Source organism: Zeus faber (assembly GCF_960531495.2).
Source record: "Zeus faber genome assembly, chromosome: 14".
Taxonomy (NCBI): Eukaryota; Metazoa; Chordata; class Actinopteri; order Zeiformes; family Zeidae; genus Zeus; species Zeus faber.
The window spans coordinates 15814382-15831780 of NC_137200.1; the positions used below are offsets into that span (position 1 = coordinate 15814382).

The 17399-nt window shown below is 48.5% G+C and overlaps 1 protein-coding gene across 1 annotated transcript; it reads left to right on the top strand.

Moving 5' to 3' along the window:
- Window positions 1-3541: 3541 nt before the first annotated feature.
- msantd2 (Myb/SANT DNA binding domain containing 2) lies at window positions 3542-10059 on the top strand (the record flags this gene model as incomplete). The annotated part of the gene is made up of 4 exons (XM_080014434.1): window positions 3542-3985; window positions 5598-5853; window positions 8204-8273; window positions 8496-10059. The coding sequence occupies 4 exons, from the start codon at window positions 3542-3544 to the stop codon at window positions 9325-9327; spliced, it is 1602 nt and encodes a 533-aa protein (XP_079870560.1). The 3' UTR covers window positions 9328-10059.
- Between the last annotated feature and the right edge of the window lie 7340 nt (window positions 10060-17399).

A 17399-nucleotide genomic window follows, 5' to 3' on the forward strand; every position in this document is an offset into this window, starting at 1 on the left:
TTGAATTTTGTTTGTTGTTCGTTCAATTTCCTGCACTTTGTAATTTTTTAAAGTGTGAATTTATTTATTTACTTTTGGGGAAGCACTTTGATTTACATTTCCTTTATGTTTTGTCCTATACAAATTAAGTTGATTAAATATTATCCCTAATAATAATATTAATAATAATAATAATAATAATAATAATAAAAATAATAATAAATTCAGCTAAATTCACATAATGAAGAGTGCTCGTTTTGCCTCTCATGGACAGTGCCCCTTATGACATTGACAGCTTATTGACAGCCGTGGTTTTTAAAGGTTAAGATGCTCAGGTTTTGGGTTTTCTTTTGTGTGACCTGGCCCCAGACTGGACAGTCCGGGTGTGGACCTTGTCATGGACACACAAAGAAGGTCTGACTCGGCGCGGCGGACCCCATCGACCACTGGTCCCCGACGGCGGCCGATCAAACCATGTACAAGATGAGCTGACAGTGACATCATCCATCAGTCGCTCCATCAGGTGACCAATTAGAACATCTTCATGAAATCCCCCCGTTTTGCTTTCCTTTGTTGGCCTCCTCCATCCGGTAAAAGGAAATTACATTTAGGTTTGGGGATATAGTGTATGCACCCTTTTCATGGAGTAAGGCCAATCTGAGTTTTTAATTTAGTTAACCTTCAGGGAACAGCAGCATTGGATTTAAACCATGTTACATTTTAAAGGCATATTATTATATTGTATTATAATGGACTCTGTGCATCAACTCGAACTGGAAGGATGTGTGGGATCCAACCATTTCGGACTCACGGCCCACTCGAAAATCTCAAAAGTGTTGGCGGCCCACATCCGACCAGAAGTAATACAGGAGCCAAACAGTGCGTTCTCAGAGGACATATATTTTAACAATCATATGCATTCTCATACATGAAGTGCAGTAGTGGGAAAACAAAAAAAAGAGGTGGGTTAAAAACAACCTGATATCTATGGAACTTTCGCGTAACAGCCTCCGGCACAGAGACACAGACGACGGGGTTTCAGACGCAGTTTATTGTAGAGAGTGGGCCAGTTGGAATAAGCCCAGGAGCAGATGAACAGCATGTCATGACAGGGCTCCTCTCCTGAGTGTGTGTGGGGATGGGGGTTTTACCTGTTATTTGTTAGACCAACCAACGAGCAACAGGTATGCAGCCAATCTGAGCCTGGGCCCCCAATTACCTAGACCCAGGACAGGTGTGGCTGCTCAAACCACACCATCCCCACACAGCAACCGCACATATTTCACATATTTTAATTTACAGCTCAAAAAAACGGGTTCTAGTGTGCGGTTACCTCTTCAAATCAGGAGCAATACGCGTTGGAGGGTACAGTGCCGCAACGGAGCGGACGGCTCAGTGAGGTCTCCAGCAACACACCCAGCCGGCACAAGCCGCGGAGAGGTGAGAGGAGGGGTTTGAAGAGGTTGAAATAAGACACTCGAGAGAAAACTCAAAGCAAAGCAGAACAGTCCAAAGCAGATATAGTACACACTCACTGAGAAATGTAATTTGCCATCAGGAAAGAAATATGCAAGGGAACGGAGCAGGAGAGTATACTCTCTTCTGCTACTGGGATGAAAAGGATTCAGTTGGGAGAAAAGATAAAAAAAAAAATGAAAAAAATAAAGTCCTCTGGGAGATCTTCAGTGATATGATAGGTACATCACAGGTTTCTATCAAGAACAATGTGTGCACATCATCAGCAGCAGAACATGAGTCTTCCCATTCAGTCTCCAAAAACCAAACGTGAACCCGGCGAGAAGGCTCTGGGCATATTCTGCTACGGGAACTGTGTTAAAAGATTTGAAACATAAATATTGGAAGAGTCCGACATTTTAAAGTGGTCATCCGTAAGATTGTATTGTTCTAAAAAAAAAAAAAAATCACATATTTGATCCTTTTTGTTTTTTCTAGCAGGAACCTTTTAAGAAACAGACATTTAATGTGTTTACAGCATGTGCTCTTCTACGTGCTGCCTCCAACGTCGGCGGCGGGGTCCGCCATTCCCAGCAGTCGAGCGTAAACCCGGATGCTGAAAAAAAATCGATGCCATTTAATGGAGCTATGGGACTTGCAGCGCAATCCAGGCAGCACAGAAGAACTTTTGTAACTCCACTTTGAAGATAGTCCCCGCAACAGTTAAATGTACCACAAGTTGATCTGTCTTTCAGAGCATGATGTTTCCCAGCTGATCATCGCTCTCTGTGTCAGAGGCGATAAGCAGCGAGCTGCAGCGTTACTTACTCAGTAAATAAGACATGATGAAACTGCGTGCTGGGATTATTGTGAAAGGCTTCAGGGCCAAACATAAACACCAAAATGACGCCTGGAGTGGCCAGAGCGATGGCGTAGCTGCTCAGTCTCGCAATTGCATCACGGTACTTGCTTTCTCATCAACAGTGGAGAGACAGGCACAGGCAACAGTGGAGAGGCTGACAGGCACGTCCATAGTAATGGAGACCTTCAAGCCGCAAAATGGTGTCTACAACTATGTACAACAGTTCTCAAATGACTGTGAAATGACTGTGAAACGCAAAGCTGTCAACCCTCCCGTTTTCACTGGGATTCTCCCGTATTTTACCCTTCTCTCCCGCTGTCCTCCCCTTTGTTATTTCCCAGTTAATATACTGTATTTCTTGAACCTTTCAAAAAAGGGGGCGGTGACAGTGTGTTTTTATAGTTTGGTATTTAATTAAATTAATTTTTTAGGTTTATGGCACGTTGACGAACGTTTATATTTTATATTTTTCGCACTTTTACTTATTTTTTTGTTACTTTTGATTTTGAGCTGCACCAGGAATAAAGTTCCTATCTTTATTTTCTGAAAGTCAGTATCATAAAGACTAAATTAATTAACCAATCTTTTTTTTTTTCGTGTGGCCCTAATCCTCTTACGTATAATCGATAAAAGGTCTGTTTGACTAATTCAGGATTTACTTTTTTTTTTTTTTTTACTAAAAAACACACAAATGGATATTTATGGATCATATCGTCCCGGTAGCGATGAAGCGTTCGATCAGTTTTTGAGATTTGGTGCCTGGCGAGTCACTCCCTAAAAAGAGTCATCCGATGTATCCTCGAACTATTGGCTCGTTTGATTCAATTTACAGGTTCAGTTCTGTGCCGGCATCATTCTCTCAAAATGAATTGTGCGTGAGTCACGAAAGTAATTTACTTCTATCTATCGAAATATTTGATTGTGGTGGAATGCAAAGTCTATATCAGTCACATTGGACATTAATTATGCCAAATTATGACAAAGTATTTTTCCCCGCATTATTTTAGGCCCGAGTAATTATTTGACGTTTGCAAGTCGCTGCGACGTGTTGCTTTTCCTCCTCCGCGAATCAAGCTTCTCGGTGAATGCCAGTGTGCCTGTCTGCCTCCAGTCGCGAACGAAACGAACGATCCGACCCCTTTTGTCGGAGTGACTCCGGATTCCCGAGTCATTTTTAAGGAGTTATTCGCTACGCACGAATCGTACGCGAGTCTCGCATACCTACTCCCTAGCAACAGATCCAAGATGGCGGCGTCCAGTAACACTGAGCACTCGCTCCAGCTATCGACGTCGCTGAAGATCCCCAAAACGGAGGCTCCGTCGCCGGAGTCCGAGGAGCTGAGCGACGGGGGGAACCACTACCACTCGGGGCCCTCCACCCCGAACCGCTTCTCCCCGCTCAACGTGGGCTCCGGGGCCGCGGGCCGCGGCGTGGCCCCCTTGGCCTCGTCCTCCTCCAGCAGCTTCACTGCGTGCCGGGGGATGTCGTGGACGCCGTCCGAGACGAACGCCCTGATCGCGGTGTGGGGCAACGAGCGGCTCGCCGAGGCGCGGATGCAGCAGCTGGAGGTGGCCGGCACCGTGTTCTCGGGCAAGGCGCCCGGGCCCGCCATGTACGAGCGGGTCTCCCGGGCCCTGGCGGAGCTGGGCTACGAGAGGACCCCGTCCCAGTGCCGGGAGAGAATGAAGGTAAGGTGGAGATGGGGAGGATCCCTCCATCGGCCTGGTGGAGGGAGGCTTTTCTACCTCTTTTCTCACCGACAGCCGCGCCCCATCTAGCCGTCCATCCAGCCGTCCGTCCAGGGTGAACAGAAGCCGGTGCGCCTCACTGCTGTCCTTTGCACACGCTCACCTTTTCATCCATATATTCATCCCAAAATGGTTAATTCACTGACTGAGACCCACCAAGCACCGAATAATCATAATGAAAATAATAATAATAATAATAATAATAATAATAATAATAATAATCTTCTTCTCCTGACCCGACCTGCTGATCTCAGGTAATGCAGGTGTCACTTCACCTATGATGCGCTGCAGTTGCATCGAGTCTTTCAAATGTTGATCCTCAACTCTCGTATGTTGCCAAAACAGTAAACCAACCTGAACAACAACCTCCACGTGGTAGATCCCACGTTCACCGGATCCATGGAAGCCGGGATCACATGTAGTGACGGTGATGGTGATGGTGTAGTCCCCCCCCCCTCCCGTTTCTGCTGCTCCATCAACAGGTTTCAAAGAGCGCTCCCGTTCCTCCGCCTGTACCAATGTCCTGAAAGCACCTGCGAAATCGAATCTTCCGCCTCCGATACGAGGCCTAAATGCAACATTAACTGTCGTCTGCTCCAAGAGTAAATACTCATTCATTGCTGTTGGTAATACGCCTTTGTTTAGACGGTGGGCGTTGACTGCAAGTTTAGATAGAAGTGCACCGCCTTAGCCCTGGACTGATTTTATTGAATTATTTTTAAGAAATGGGAGCCAGGTGCAGGAGCAAAGTGGTTGTGTTTGATTCACCCCCTGATGCCTTGGTTGTTTTTTCGTATAGTATGATCAAAGGAGAAAACTGTCAGATAGACATTCCAAAATGTAACAACGAAACACTGACTGCATGTAGTAAACAAAGAAGTTGCTCTGATTTGGTAAGTGATTGATCATCTTTTTCCGTGTGGGGCACTTTGGGCGGCAGAAGTTGAGTAGAAAAGGCCTCTGTAGCAAGGTAGAATGTGCAGCCAGCCGCCCGTTATCGGCAAAATAACCCCGACATGGTCAGGACCCTGACACAAAGCATCACCCTGCGGGGTTTTATTTTGCTATAATGACGTATGGCTGCACATTATACCAGTTATTACATGGCTACTTAGTAAATAAAAGAATACATTGAGAAGGACTAATAAGAATAAATCATTTTATAACTAGTATTCCTAGTTTTATTACTGGTTGTAACAAGTAATCAGTCCACCGCGACGAAGCTAACTCTAAAACAACAATGTGAACTATTTGCCCTACGTATCACCGATCTATTTACTGAACATTGCTTCAAGCCTTCCGTTGTAGTTTCCATGTAGCCTCACATGGTGGCGCCACTCGCCAGTGTTAGCGTTAGCATGTAGGCGACGTGATGCGAGGGACGTGGAACCGGGCGGAGAAGTGGTTGCCCGCGACAACGATCATTATTAACAGACAGCGGCCGTCATTCAGAAATAACCGACCGCTGGTATCGACCAGTCCGAAATCGAGAATCCCACTGAGCCCCGGCGTGTTAATAGACGGCTCGTCGTCCTCATCCTCGCCCCCCCAGACGCTGCGTCGCTGCTACAGCCGCGTGAAGGAGCACGGCATCGGCAAGAGGAAGAGCAGCTACTCCATCGAGCAGCTGGAGAAGGTGTTTGGCCAGGGCGGCTGGGACTCCCAGGGCTGCGCCCCCGTGCTGATCAACAGCAGCGGCCTGTACCAGGACATGGAGTCGGACGGCAGCACTCTGGAGGACTTCTCCCAGGAGGACTGGTGCAACCAGGTGCTGGCCTCCGCCTTCCAGGAGGGAGACATGGAGGCAGGTGAGCGGGCGGATACGTATGGGCCTCAGCTGCCGTAACGCGAGCAACGCCAATCCGTGCGTAAACGGCTCTTTATTTCTCGTCCAACTTCTACTGCGATTTCTCCTGATAAGGTGTGCCCCTGTTCAAGACCATGTGTAATAGTGACAAACCATTGAATATAATTACCTTTTTTAGAATAACAACAAATCCTATTTTATGTTATTTCAGAAACGACGTGCTATAATAGAACTGTATTTTTTCCCCATCATCTCCTAACTGAGTTTTTTTTTTAATTATTATTATTATTTTTTTTTTGGGCTTCTATTTCTGCTGGGTGACATTTTCTATCCTGTCATTTCTTAACCCATCGTATCGAACAGATAAATATATGGAATTCAGTATATGTAAACGGGGCTCCAATGGTTACCCGGTTGCCCTCGGTAACCAGATTGTGTGAATTGCCAACCATTTCGTGGCTTCTGCTTGCACACTTTCTTACATTAAAAAAAAAAAAATAGGGACCGCAAAACGTGCAAGACAACCCATTTAAGCAGTTTTTATCCATCCATGAGAACGACGCCATTAATTAACTCGTGGACTCGTTCTGATATTACGGCAGCCACCGTCCAGGTCCACTCCGGTTGGAAGTGCTCCAAAGCGATGCCGTGTGTCCCGGGCTCTGAGAACTCTAATGTGTGTCGGAAGTACTGCGTTCATGGAACCTGGAAAACCGTGGGCTACCCCCACAAGTATATTTCAGACCCTTTTTCACCATGCATGTCTTTGCATCCCTGTACAGTTAACTAAAACTAAATTGTGTGGGAGGGGGGAAAAAAACATTTTAGTTAAAACTAGCCAAAAAAAGGAAAACAAACAAACTATATTTTCTACTTAGAAAACGAAAAATAAAAATATACAAGGAAATGTCTTTCATTTTAGTCGTTTTACTACAAAAATTTGTCTACATATAGCTGTTAGAATACAATAAGCTGTTCTTATCTTTGTAGACCGACAGGATTAATATCGAGCATGGCTCACACCTCATCTGGTGGAGCGCTACTTTTAAATGGAAAGATGCAGTCACTTAATTACTCCAAATATAAGGTGACTAAAAATGGCAACCATTTTTCAGTTTCGGCAACGACTTTTAAAAGTTTTGTGTTGAACCCCGGAAAATCCCAAGTTACATGCCTTTCATAACTGAATGGTTATGAATACACTATCTTGCGGGAAGAGAGTGACACATTTGTGGAAGTCTTGCTGAATAGTTTGTTTTCAGTACAGCTGAATTTTCCACACAAATAAGAGACATACAGATAAAAAAACAATATATAAATAAAATTCAGACCTAAGTGAGAAGTATTGATAAAGTCATAATAAATGGGATATAATAATAATAAAAAGTAATAATTAAAAAAGATACGACTACAACGTGGTTCACGCCAAAGGGATTGTGGCTGTTTCGCCTGGCATTGGGTTAGGGTTAGTAACCCTAACGCCACTCGGGTGGTGTTTTCAGTTCCCTTTGACGGAGACAGATGATGGGGTTAAAACACACCAGTTTATTGTAGAGAGTGGGCTAGGTGGAACAAGCCAGGAGCAGGTGGACATGTCCTGACAAGGGCTCGTGTGTGTGTGTGTGTGTGTGTGTGTGTGTGTGTGTGTGTGTGTGTGTGTGTGTGTGTGTGTGTGTGTGTGTGTGTGTGTGTGTGTGTGTGTGTGTGTGTGTGTGTGTGTGTGTGTGTGTGGAGGTTTTACCTGTTGCTCATTGATTAGTGTAAGGAACAACAGGTATGCATCCACCCTGATCCTGGGCCCCCGATCGCCTAGATCCAGAACAGGTGTAGCTGCTCAAACCACACCATCCCCACACCACATACCCGACACCAAACTGCGGCCAGAGGAGAGTCCCTGTTCAGGTGCAACTGTCACCGTTTCGCCTGCCACACGCAACCCGAGTGGCGTTTTCAGTGCCCTCCGACACAGAGACACAGGCCACGGGGTTGAAACGCGCCAGTCAGTTTGTAGCGGGTGGGTTAGGTGGAACAAGCCCCGGAGCAGATGGACAGCATGTCACGTAAGGGCTGGGGGTGGGGTTTTTAGGTTTTTTTTAACCTGTTGATTAGTGTAACAAGAAACGGGTATACATCCGCCCTGATCCTGTGCCCCAATTACCCAGACCCAGGATAGGCGTGGCTGCTCAAACCACACCATCCCCACACCCCAGGGATTTTCACCATTATGTAATCACGCTAATCTGAAATGTTATCCTCACATTTTGGTGCATAGCAGTAATGTGAGGAACTATGGAACAAAACTCTTGGTGCTTTTTTTTTTTTTTTTTTTTTTTCCCCCTTTTCCCCTCCAGAAGAAATCCAGGTGCCTAAAAACAGAGTTCTCCAGATGAAAGAAGTTCAGGAAATTGCACAAAAAGCACAGTAAGTCCCCTCGCATCCGAGATCTTCTTTGTTAGGTATATGGGTTTAAAATGATCAATCAACATTCTCTGAAGTAGAGAATGTTCAATGTTCTCTGAAGTAGGCAATTGGTGTCGTTACTGCAGAGGGTCATTGAAATGCCCCGCCAAATGCTGCTCTCGATGTGTGTGATTTTTAGTATTTGTCTCACATTTTCTCGTTTTTATCAAACTTCCGCCGCAGGAAGCGGGACGCCATGCAGAACGTGGTGCGCATCCTGGAGTCCGTGCAGCTCAAGTGGGAGCACTTCCAGACGTGGACAGAGTTCTCGCGGCTGCACCTCTCCAACAAACTGGCCATCTTTGGCGTGGGCTACAACACGCGTTGGCGCGAGGACATCCGCTACCACTACGCCGAGATCAGCTCGCAGGTGCCGCTGGGCAAGCGGCTCCGCGAGTACTTCAACCCAGAGAAGCCGGAGGGCCGCGTCATCATGACCAAAGTGCAGAAGATGAACTGGAAGAACATCTACTACAAGTTCCTGGACATCACCATCAGCGAGGCGCGCTGCCTGGAGCTGCACATGGAGGTGGACTGGATCCCCGTCAACCAGTCCAGGGCGGCGAGCTCGGCGACGGGCGCTTCACATTACCTGCTCCCGGGCGACGTCCCCAAGACCCACGGACTGTACGCCATCGGCTACGAGACGGCGGAGGCGGAGTCGCTCTGGGGCGGCGGCTCGCCGTCGGGGGCCGGAGGCGCGACCGGGGCTCAGATCACCTACTGCTTCCTGGGCATAGCAGAGGACAGGACCCTGCAGCAGAGTCTGCTGCTCCACTTCCAGGGCCCCGGCAAGCACCTCGCGCACGGCAAGCCCTCGGCCGTGACGCGTTTCCTGCAGGAGAACTGCCAGGCGGGGGGCGGGGACATGGACGAAAGCCCTCCCCAGCGTTTGGCTGTTTACGTTAAGTTCATAGACGTGGAGCTGGACTTCCTCTCGGCAGGCTCCCTGGTGGAGTGTCTAGAAATTGCCGTCGGCTACTCTTTAAAGTACAACAGCAAAGAGACCTTGTAACCGCTGCTCAGTACTCGATTAGATCATAAGTTGGTAAAGCGACGGCCGCCACTGGAACATGAACGGTGACCAATCTAGTCTGTTACATGGCAATCGAGATATGCCAAACTGTCCTATTTGCGGTCTTTTCAGCCTTTCACCACCCTTTTTCATACTCTGTCGATCAGAACCTTGTCAAGACGGAAAAATAAGAAATGCACAACGCAGTGAATCCATTCTAGAAACACATGAGGACACTGGCTTCAAGTCTCACGGCGACGGCGGCTCACATTCGAGAATGTGTACAGAGTTCCGCGTTATCTCAGACGATATGTGCACTAAGGGTTTGGCACGGACAAACATGGCCTCATCGGGGCGGGTGGGATGGATCAGGTGACCAGTGTGAGAAAAGCATCTGTCTACCTCTTTAGGATGTAGCAAGCCGCAGCGTGTGTTCCTTTTTAAAACTGCCTTTACTTTTGACTCACAAGGTCAGGGTCTATACTCACAAAGCATCTTTTACAATTGACTAATTATTGCGTTTTGCACGTTAGAACTAATCTGCCTAAGGCTGCCCGATGGGATTGTAGGGGCCAGAGAGGCGCCACTCATCGATTCCATCCATCATTGGACTTAGAGCTACACTAGGAAAGTAAAAAAAAAAACATGAAAACGACTCAAATTCTGACATACACACCAGTGATTGACAGCGTCAGGTGTGCTTCTTCACATTGCCACCATGTGATCGGTCGTCTTACCTCCCCCAATTATGGTCTCCCAACATTGGGATCACTTTTGCTGAATTTACAGAAAAAAGATCCAAACCTTTTGGGGGGGGGGGGGGGGGGCGCGCCCAATAAAGCTTTAATGACTTTAGTGTCTCGGATGAATATTAAAGACATTAAGGGGGCGGCCTGCTGCTGCCTGGTCCAAAAAAAAACCAAACAAACAAACAAAAAACCTCTCTGAAATCTGATTGTTCGTCACGTATTCTTCATAACACAAAGCATTTCTAAATGTTCCCAATTGGCCGGTTGCGTCAGTAACGATGTGGGTTGCGTGCTGTGATCAGCAAGGCCTTAGATCACCGATCCAGGGTCTGGAAACTTGTGACATCACAGACTCCCACTCTTTAACTCAAGAGCTAAACCGGCTGGTATTCCAACCTGGTACCTTAAGAAGACAAATTCTGAGATTATGTGCAATGTGCCAGGAAAAAGGAATGTGTGGCTGAGTTATTTAAGAACCTTGAATGAGTCCATATTCAATCTATGTATAAGAAATCTACATTATATATCTATATAATATATATTTAAGAATATTGATGTTATCAAGCATTCCAGCTTTTGCAAACTTACAGCATTAGTGTGTGTGTGTGTGTGTGTGTGTGTGTGTGTGTGTGTGTGTGTGTGTGTGTGTGTGTGTGTGTGTGTGTGTGTGTGTGTGTGTGTGTGTGTGTGTGTGTGTGTGTGTGTGCGCGCGCGCGTGTATATACATTTATTTTATTGATTGACACCATGTCTTGTAGGTAACTGTTACAAGGTCACAGTCTTTCTTGTATGTTTACATGTTTTGAAAAACAATAAATGGGGCGATCGCTCTCATTTGCAGCTCACGGATAACTGCTTCACTGTGTTCATTCCGGAGACGTGGACTTTGAGGGTGGGGCGGTTTGAATCGCAGATGGTGTGGTACTACTGCTGGGATGAGCGTGCTATTATCAACAGGTTACACACACACACACACACACTTCCCTTCACATGTTTATGCTTCCCATATTGAATGGATATTAGGTTTGTAGGTGAGCTGTGTGTTTACACTCGTTCCGGCCATCGCTAAGGCCGAGGAATGCGACACACACACACACACACACACAATTACAGTTGTATTCTTTAAATAGATAAGATAGATTAATAAAAATGCCGAAAGGAAAGATGTAATTCACAGTGCGGCCACAAGATAGCGGTAGATTACTATTGCTGAGCATAGTCCAGAAGAAATGATGTGCTTTTGGGGTTCTGCAAGCATGGCTTGACTAAGAGCATTGGGTAATAATAATAATAATAATAATAATAATAACACTGGACTGATGTGTTCAAACCCCAATAATAACATCTTGACAAAAAATATCTGATAAGGAAGGAGAAATACAGAATGTGTGCATTGATAACTCCGAACATGGACAATCTCATTAAAAGATCTCCACGCTGTCGTAGCTTGTACGATACGCAAAACTTTAAATGTTGAGCCGAACGACCGAAATGCACTCGCCACCAATGCTTCGAAATATTAAAAAATATTGCCGTTCAGTGTACGTGCTACATTTATTACGTTGACCTTGTGGCATGGGTTTTTTTGATTATTTTATCATAAATATTCATATATTCCACACACCATTTCCAAAGGGTTTTTATTTCCTTTATTTTGTCGAAGGCAGTGCCTGCTGTTTTGAATGCTTCCCGGTGTGGAGCCAGCGCAACGAACGCTTGTTACATGGATTTGATTCACATGCAACGATGTAAAGGAGGAGCAGTATCCTTTGAAACCTCACGTAAAGGTGAGTAAATCCACAACACTTCCCCCGAACTTCACTTCTGTCTTCCAGGAGTCCTAAATGTATAAACCGACGTCGGAGACGCAATTACATTGTGTCATGTGAATGAAATCCATTGATCTGGCCTTAAAGACTGAGTCGGCGCTAACTTGGTTAAGGAAAAACAAATGAGGTGAATGTGTCATAGTGTGTGGAAAACGCATTCATGAATGAAGATCTAATAAGCTTCTTACAAAATTGCTTATTAATATAAAGGAACCAAAGAACATGTGTAGCTTAAAATAAAGCGGTAAACAACCCGCAAAAGACAATATAATATAATATATATATATATACACACACACACATACAATATGAGGTTATGTTTCCGGCTGCTTGGGACTGGACCTTAAATGTACAAATAAATCATATTTATCCATTCAAAAATACGGAGGAACCTTTGAAATTCCAGAATCGGCTGAATGTAACCACGGAAACAGTTTCCGCTTGTGCCAGCTTCCCTTGGTTTTAGGAAAAACCCTGACCTCTGTGGACCGTGATGTCACATTTTTGTTGCTGCGATTGAGCTTGAACGGAATGACGTCGCTTTTCGTTGACCCCGCTCCTTCGGAATCAACCGGGCACGTTGTCAAGGATGGAAATGAGCTCTCGTGTTGCAAGATCCAAATTGCGAGGCCGACACAAACTCCGTTCATCAGAATAGCAGCTCCGTGTTCATCGTTCTGAAAATGACGACTACACTAGTGATTTAGTGATTTACACGAGTGACTAGTTTGGGTTTTTTTTTTTGGTGGAACTTAAAGAGTAAACCGGTCGCATTCAATATGAAATGTGCCAAATTCCTTGACCTTCATTTTTTATTTTTTTTTCCTCGTGGATTTTTTAAATTTAGTTCAGTAGTTATTTACCTGCCTGGCACTCAGGCCCCCCCAGCCGAGTTCGATCAAAGTACATTTTGTTACAGAAAATATGAAAAATGATGGAAGAAAATAAATAAATAAAAAAAACAGATTTTACGCTGCTTGTGTGTGTTTGATTTGTCTTCCGATTAAAACCGCACTGTTAAAAACAAGTTGTAGGAAGTCTGACACGGGTTCTTCCGCCGATAAGCACCGACGGGGTGGTCCGGACCCCCCCCCCCCCTTGCTAGGAAAAACAGAGTTGTCCCCCTCAATATATCATCTTAAACATAACTATATCATTTCAAAGAATTGCGGCTCGCCCCGATGGCTCTGATGGTATCGACCCTGCCCCGGGCACTACTATTTTGGAGGTAGGTTATTTTATTTTACTCCGTTTCCTTATGGTACAAAAAAGGCCCAGCGCGTTCTCGACAGTACAGTACGTCGTACGTTCCCCGTCCCTCTCTTACCCCCGCCCAAGTACAACTTCTGCCGCCGCCGCCGCCGTTTCGTGAGTCGAAGATTCACTCTTTTGCCGGAGAGACTCCCAGCCGCCCGAGTCGATTTGTAGAACGATGTGAAGAACGTACCGTTCGCGTGTCCGCGGGGGGCCATGATGATAATAATAAGCACACTTCCACATGTTTCTGACGTCTCCGGTGTTCAAAACCGCAGCGGTGTCGCCGTGGGATTATTTCGTTGTAAGAATTATGAAAAAAAAAAAAGGTTGGGGGGGGGGGAAACACCGCCTCCGAGTGTACGCGGTGATGATGATAAAAAAACAACCAACAACGGAACGGGCCGCGCGTTCTGCGGCCGGGGCGCCCGATGTTGTTGGCGGCCGAGCGCTCACGCGCCTCTGCGTCGCGGCTCTGCGGGGGGAGAGAGGCGAGGCGAGTTGACAGCTCCCCGCTCGCCTCCTCCCGACGCGGCGGACGCCCGCTCGCTGAAGGGCCCCCCCCGGCTGCGATCCGCAGCGGCGCGGCAGGAAGCTCCGGCCCGGCAAGGGTCGGGCCTCGCTCCCCTCCGACGTAATCACAGTAACAACCTCGGTTCGTCCCCCCGTGAGGGAAAGGGAGCCTCGCCTCTGTTGCTGCGGCAACCTGGGAGACATGACATGGTGGGGTGGGGTGGGGTGGGGGGCTTCCCATAAGGCTGAAATACATTCAATTGGTGCAGAACTGAGAAGTTCTAAGAGCAGGAATCTGTTTTCTTCTCCCACTCGGATTGTGCATAAAACGCAGCTTTGCTTTGCTCTCTTTTTCTCTCCCCCTCTCTCTCCCTCGTCCTCCCCCCCTCTCCCCTTCTCTCTACTATTCACTACCTTTCCCCCCTTGTCCCCTCTCTCTCTCTCTCTCTCTCTCTCTCTCTCTCTCTCTCTCTGTCCCCCTCTCCCCTTCTCTCTCTCTCTCTCTCTCTCTCTACTATTTACTACCTGTCCCCCCTCGCCCTCTCTCTCTTTGTCCCCCTCTCTCCCCCCCTCTATTCCCTCTCTACTCTTTCCCACCTGTCCTCTCTCTCCCTCCCCCCCTCCCTTTCCTTCTACTCTCCCTCCCGCTCTCTCGCTCTACTCTCTCTCCCCCCTCCCTCTATCTCTTGCCCCCCCCCCTCCCTCTCTCCCTGTCTCTCTCTTTCTCTTCCTCTCCCCTTCTCCCTCTCTACTATTTACCACCTCCCCCCCCTTCCTCTCTCTCTCCGATCCCTCTCCACTGTTTACTACCTGCCCTCTCTCTCTCTCTCTCTCTCTCTTTGCCCCCCTCTCTTCCTCCCCCCTCTCACCCATTTTCTCTCTCTACAGTGTAAACTACCTGTCCTCTCTCTCTCTTCCTCCCCCTCGCTCCCCTTTCCTCTCTACTGTTTACTATCTGTCCTCTCTCTCTCTCTCCCTCCCCCCTCCCCCTCTGTCCCTCTCTCCCTCCCTTCCCTCCCCCTTTCTCTCTCTCTCCCTCTTCCTCTCCCCTTCTACCTCTCTACTGTTTCCTATCTGTCCTCTCCCTCCCCCTCTGTCCCTCCCTCCGCTCCCCCTTTCTCTCTCTCTCCCCGTCTCTCCCCCTCTTCCTCTCCCCTTCTCCACCTCCCCCCCGTTCCTCTCTCTCTCCGATCCCTCTCCATCGTATACTACCTGCCCTCTCTCTCTCTCTCTCTCTTTGCCCCCCTCTCTTCCTCCCCCCTCTCACCCATTTTCTCTCTCTATAGTGTAAACTACCTCTCCTCTCTCTCCCTCCCCTCTCTCTCCCCTCACCTCTCTACTGTTTCCTATCTCTCCTCTTCCTCCCCCTCTGTCCCTCCCTCCGCTCCCCCTTTCTCTCTCTCTCCCTGTCGCTCTCCCTCTTCCTCTCCCCTTCTCCCGCTCTACTATTTACCACCTCCCCCCCTCTTCCTCTCTCTCTCCGATCCCTCTCCACCGTATACTACCTGCCCTCTCTCTCTCTCTCTCTGCCCCCCTCTCTTCCTCCCCCCTCTCGCCCACTTTCTGTCTCTATATTGTAAACTACCTGTCCTCTCTCTCTTCCTCCCCCTCTCTCCCCTTACCTCTCTACTGTTTACTATCTGTCCCTCCCTCCGCTCTCCGCCGTTTACTACCTGCCCTCTCTCTCTCTCTCTCTCTCTCTTTGCCCCCCTCTCTTTCTCCCCCCCCCACCCACTTTCTGTCTCTATATTGTAAGCTACCTGTCCTTTCTCTCTTCCTCCCCCTCTCTCCCCTTACCTCTCTACTGTTTCCTACTGTTTACTGTCCTCTCCCTCCCCCTCTGTCCCTCCCTCCGCTCCCCCTTTCTCTCTCTCTCTCCCTGTCTCTCTCTCTCTCTCCTTCTTCCTCTCCCCTTCTCCCTCTCTACTATTTACCATCCCCCTCTTCCTCTCTCCCGTCCCCTCTCTCTCTCCGATCGCTCTCCGCCGTTTACTACCTGCCCTCTCTCTCTCTCTCTCTCTCTCTCTCTCTGCCCCCCTCTCTTCCTCCCCCCTCTCACCCACTTTCTGTCTCTATATTGTAAGCTACCTGTCCTCTCTCTCTTCCTCCCCCTCTCTACCATTTCCTCTCTACTGTTTCCTATCTGTCCTCTCCCTCCCCCTCTGTCCCTCCCTCCGCTACCCCTTTCTCTCTCTCTCTCCCTCTGCCTCTCCCCTTCTCCCTCTCTACTATTTACCGCCTCCCCCCTCTCTCCCCTCACCTCTCTGCTGTTTCCTATCTGTCCTCTCTCTCCCTCTCCTGTCCTCCCCTCACCCTTTCTCCCTCCCCCCCTCCCCCTCTGTCCCTCTCTCCCTCCCTCCCCTCCCCCTTTCTCTCTCTCTCCCTCTTCCTCTCCCCTTCTCCCTCTCTACTATTTACCACCCCCCTCTTCCTCTCTCTCCCCGTCCCCTCTCTCTCTCCGATCGCTCTCCACCGTTTACTACCTGCCTTCTCTCTCTCTCTCTCTCTTTCTCTCTCTCTCTCTGCCCCCTCCCTTCCTCCCCCCTCTCACCCACTTTCTGTCTCTATATTGTAAGCTACCTGTCCTCTCTCTCTTCCTCCCCCTCTCTCCCCTTACCTCTCTACTGTTTCCTACTGTTTACTGTCCTCTCCCTCCCCCTCTGTCCCTCCCTCCGCTCCCCCTTTCTCTCTCTCTCTCCCTGTCTCTCTCTCTCTCTCTCCTTCTTCCTCTCCCCCTCTCCCTCTCTACTATTTACCACCTCCCCCCCTCTTCCTCTGTCTCTCCGATCCCTCTCTCCCCTTACCTCTCTACTGTTTACTATCTGTCCCCCCCCCCCTGTCCCTCTCTCCCTCCCTCCCCTCTCCCTTTCTCTCTCTCTCTCCCTCTTCCTCTCTACTATTTACCACCCCCCTCTTCCTCTCTCCCCCCGTCCCCTCTCTCTCTCCGATCACTCTCCGCCGTTTACTACCTGCCCTCTCTCTCTCTCTCTCTCTTTGCCCCCCTCTCTTCCTCCCCCTCTCTCCCCTTACCTCTCTACTGTTTCCTACTGTTTACTGTCCTCTCCCTCCCCCTCTGTCCCTCCCTCCGCTCCCCCTTTCTCTCTCTCTCTCCCTGTCTCTCTCTCTCTCTCTCCTTCTTCCTCTCCCCCTCTCCCTCTCTACTATTTACCACCTCCCCCCCTCTTCCTCTGTCTCTCCGATCCCTCTCTCCCCTTACCTCTCTACTGTTTACTATCTGTCCCCCCCCCCTGTCCCTCTCTCCCTCCCTCCCCTCTCCCTTTCTCTCTCTCTCTCCCTCTTCCTCTCTACTATTTACCACCCCCCTCTTCCTCTCTCCCCCCGTCCCCTCTCTCTCTCCGATCGCTCTCCGCCGTTTACTACCTGCCCTCTCTCTCTCTCTCTCTCTTTGCCCCCCTCTCTTCCTCCCCCCTCTCACCCACTTTCTGTCTCTATATTGTAAACTACCTGCCCTCTCTCTCTCTCTCTCTCTGCCCCCCTCTCTTCCTCCCCCCTCTCACCCACTTTCTGTCTCTATATTGTAAACTACCTGTCCTCTCTCTCTTCCTCCCCCCTCTCTCCCCTTACCTCTCTACTGTTTACTATCTGTCCTCCCCCCCCCCTGTCCCTCTCTCCCTCCCTCCCCTCTCCCTTTCTCTCTCTCTTTCCCTCTTCCTCTCCCCTTCTCCCTCTCTGCTATTTACCACCCCCCTCTTCCTCTCTCCCCCCG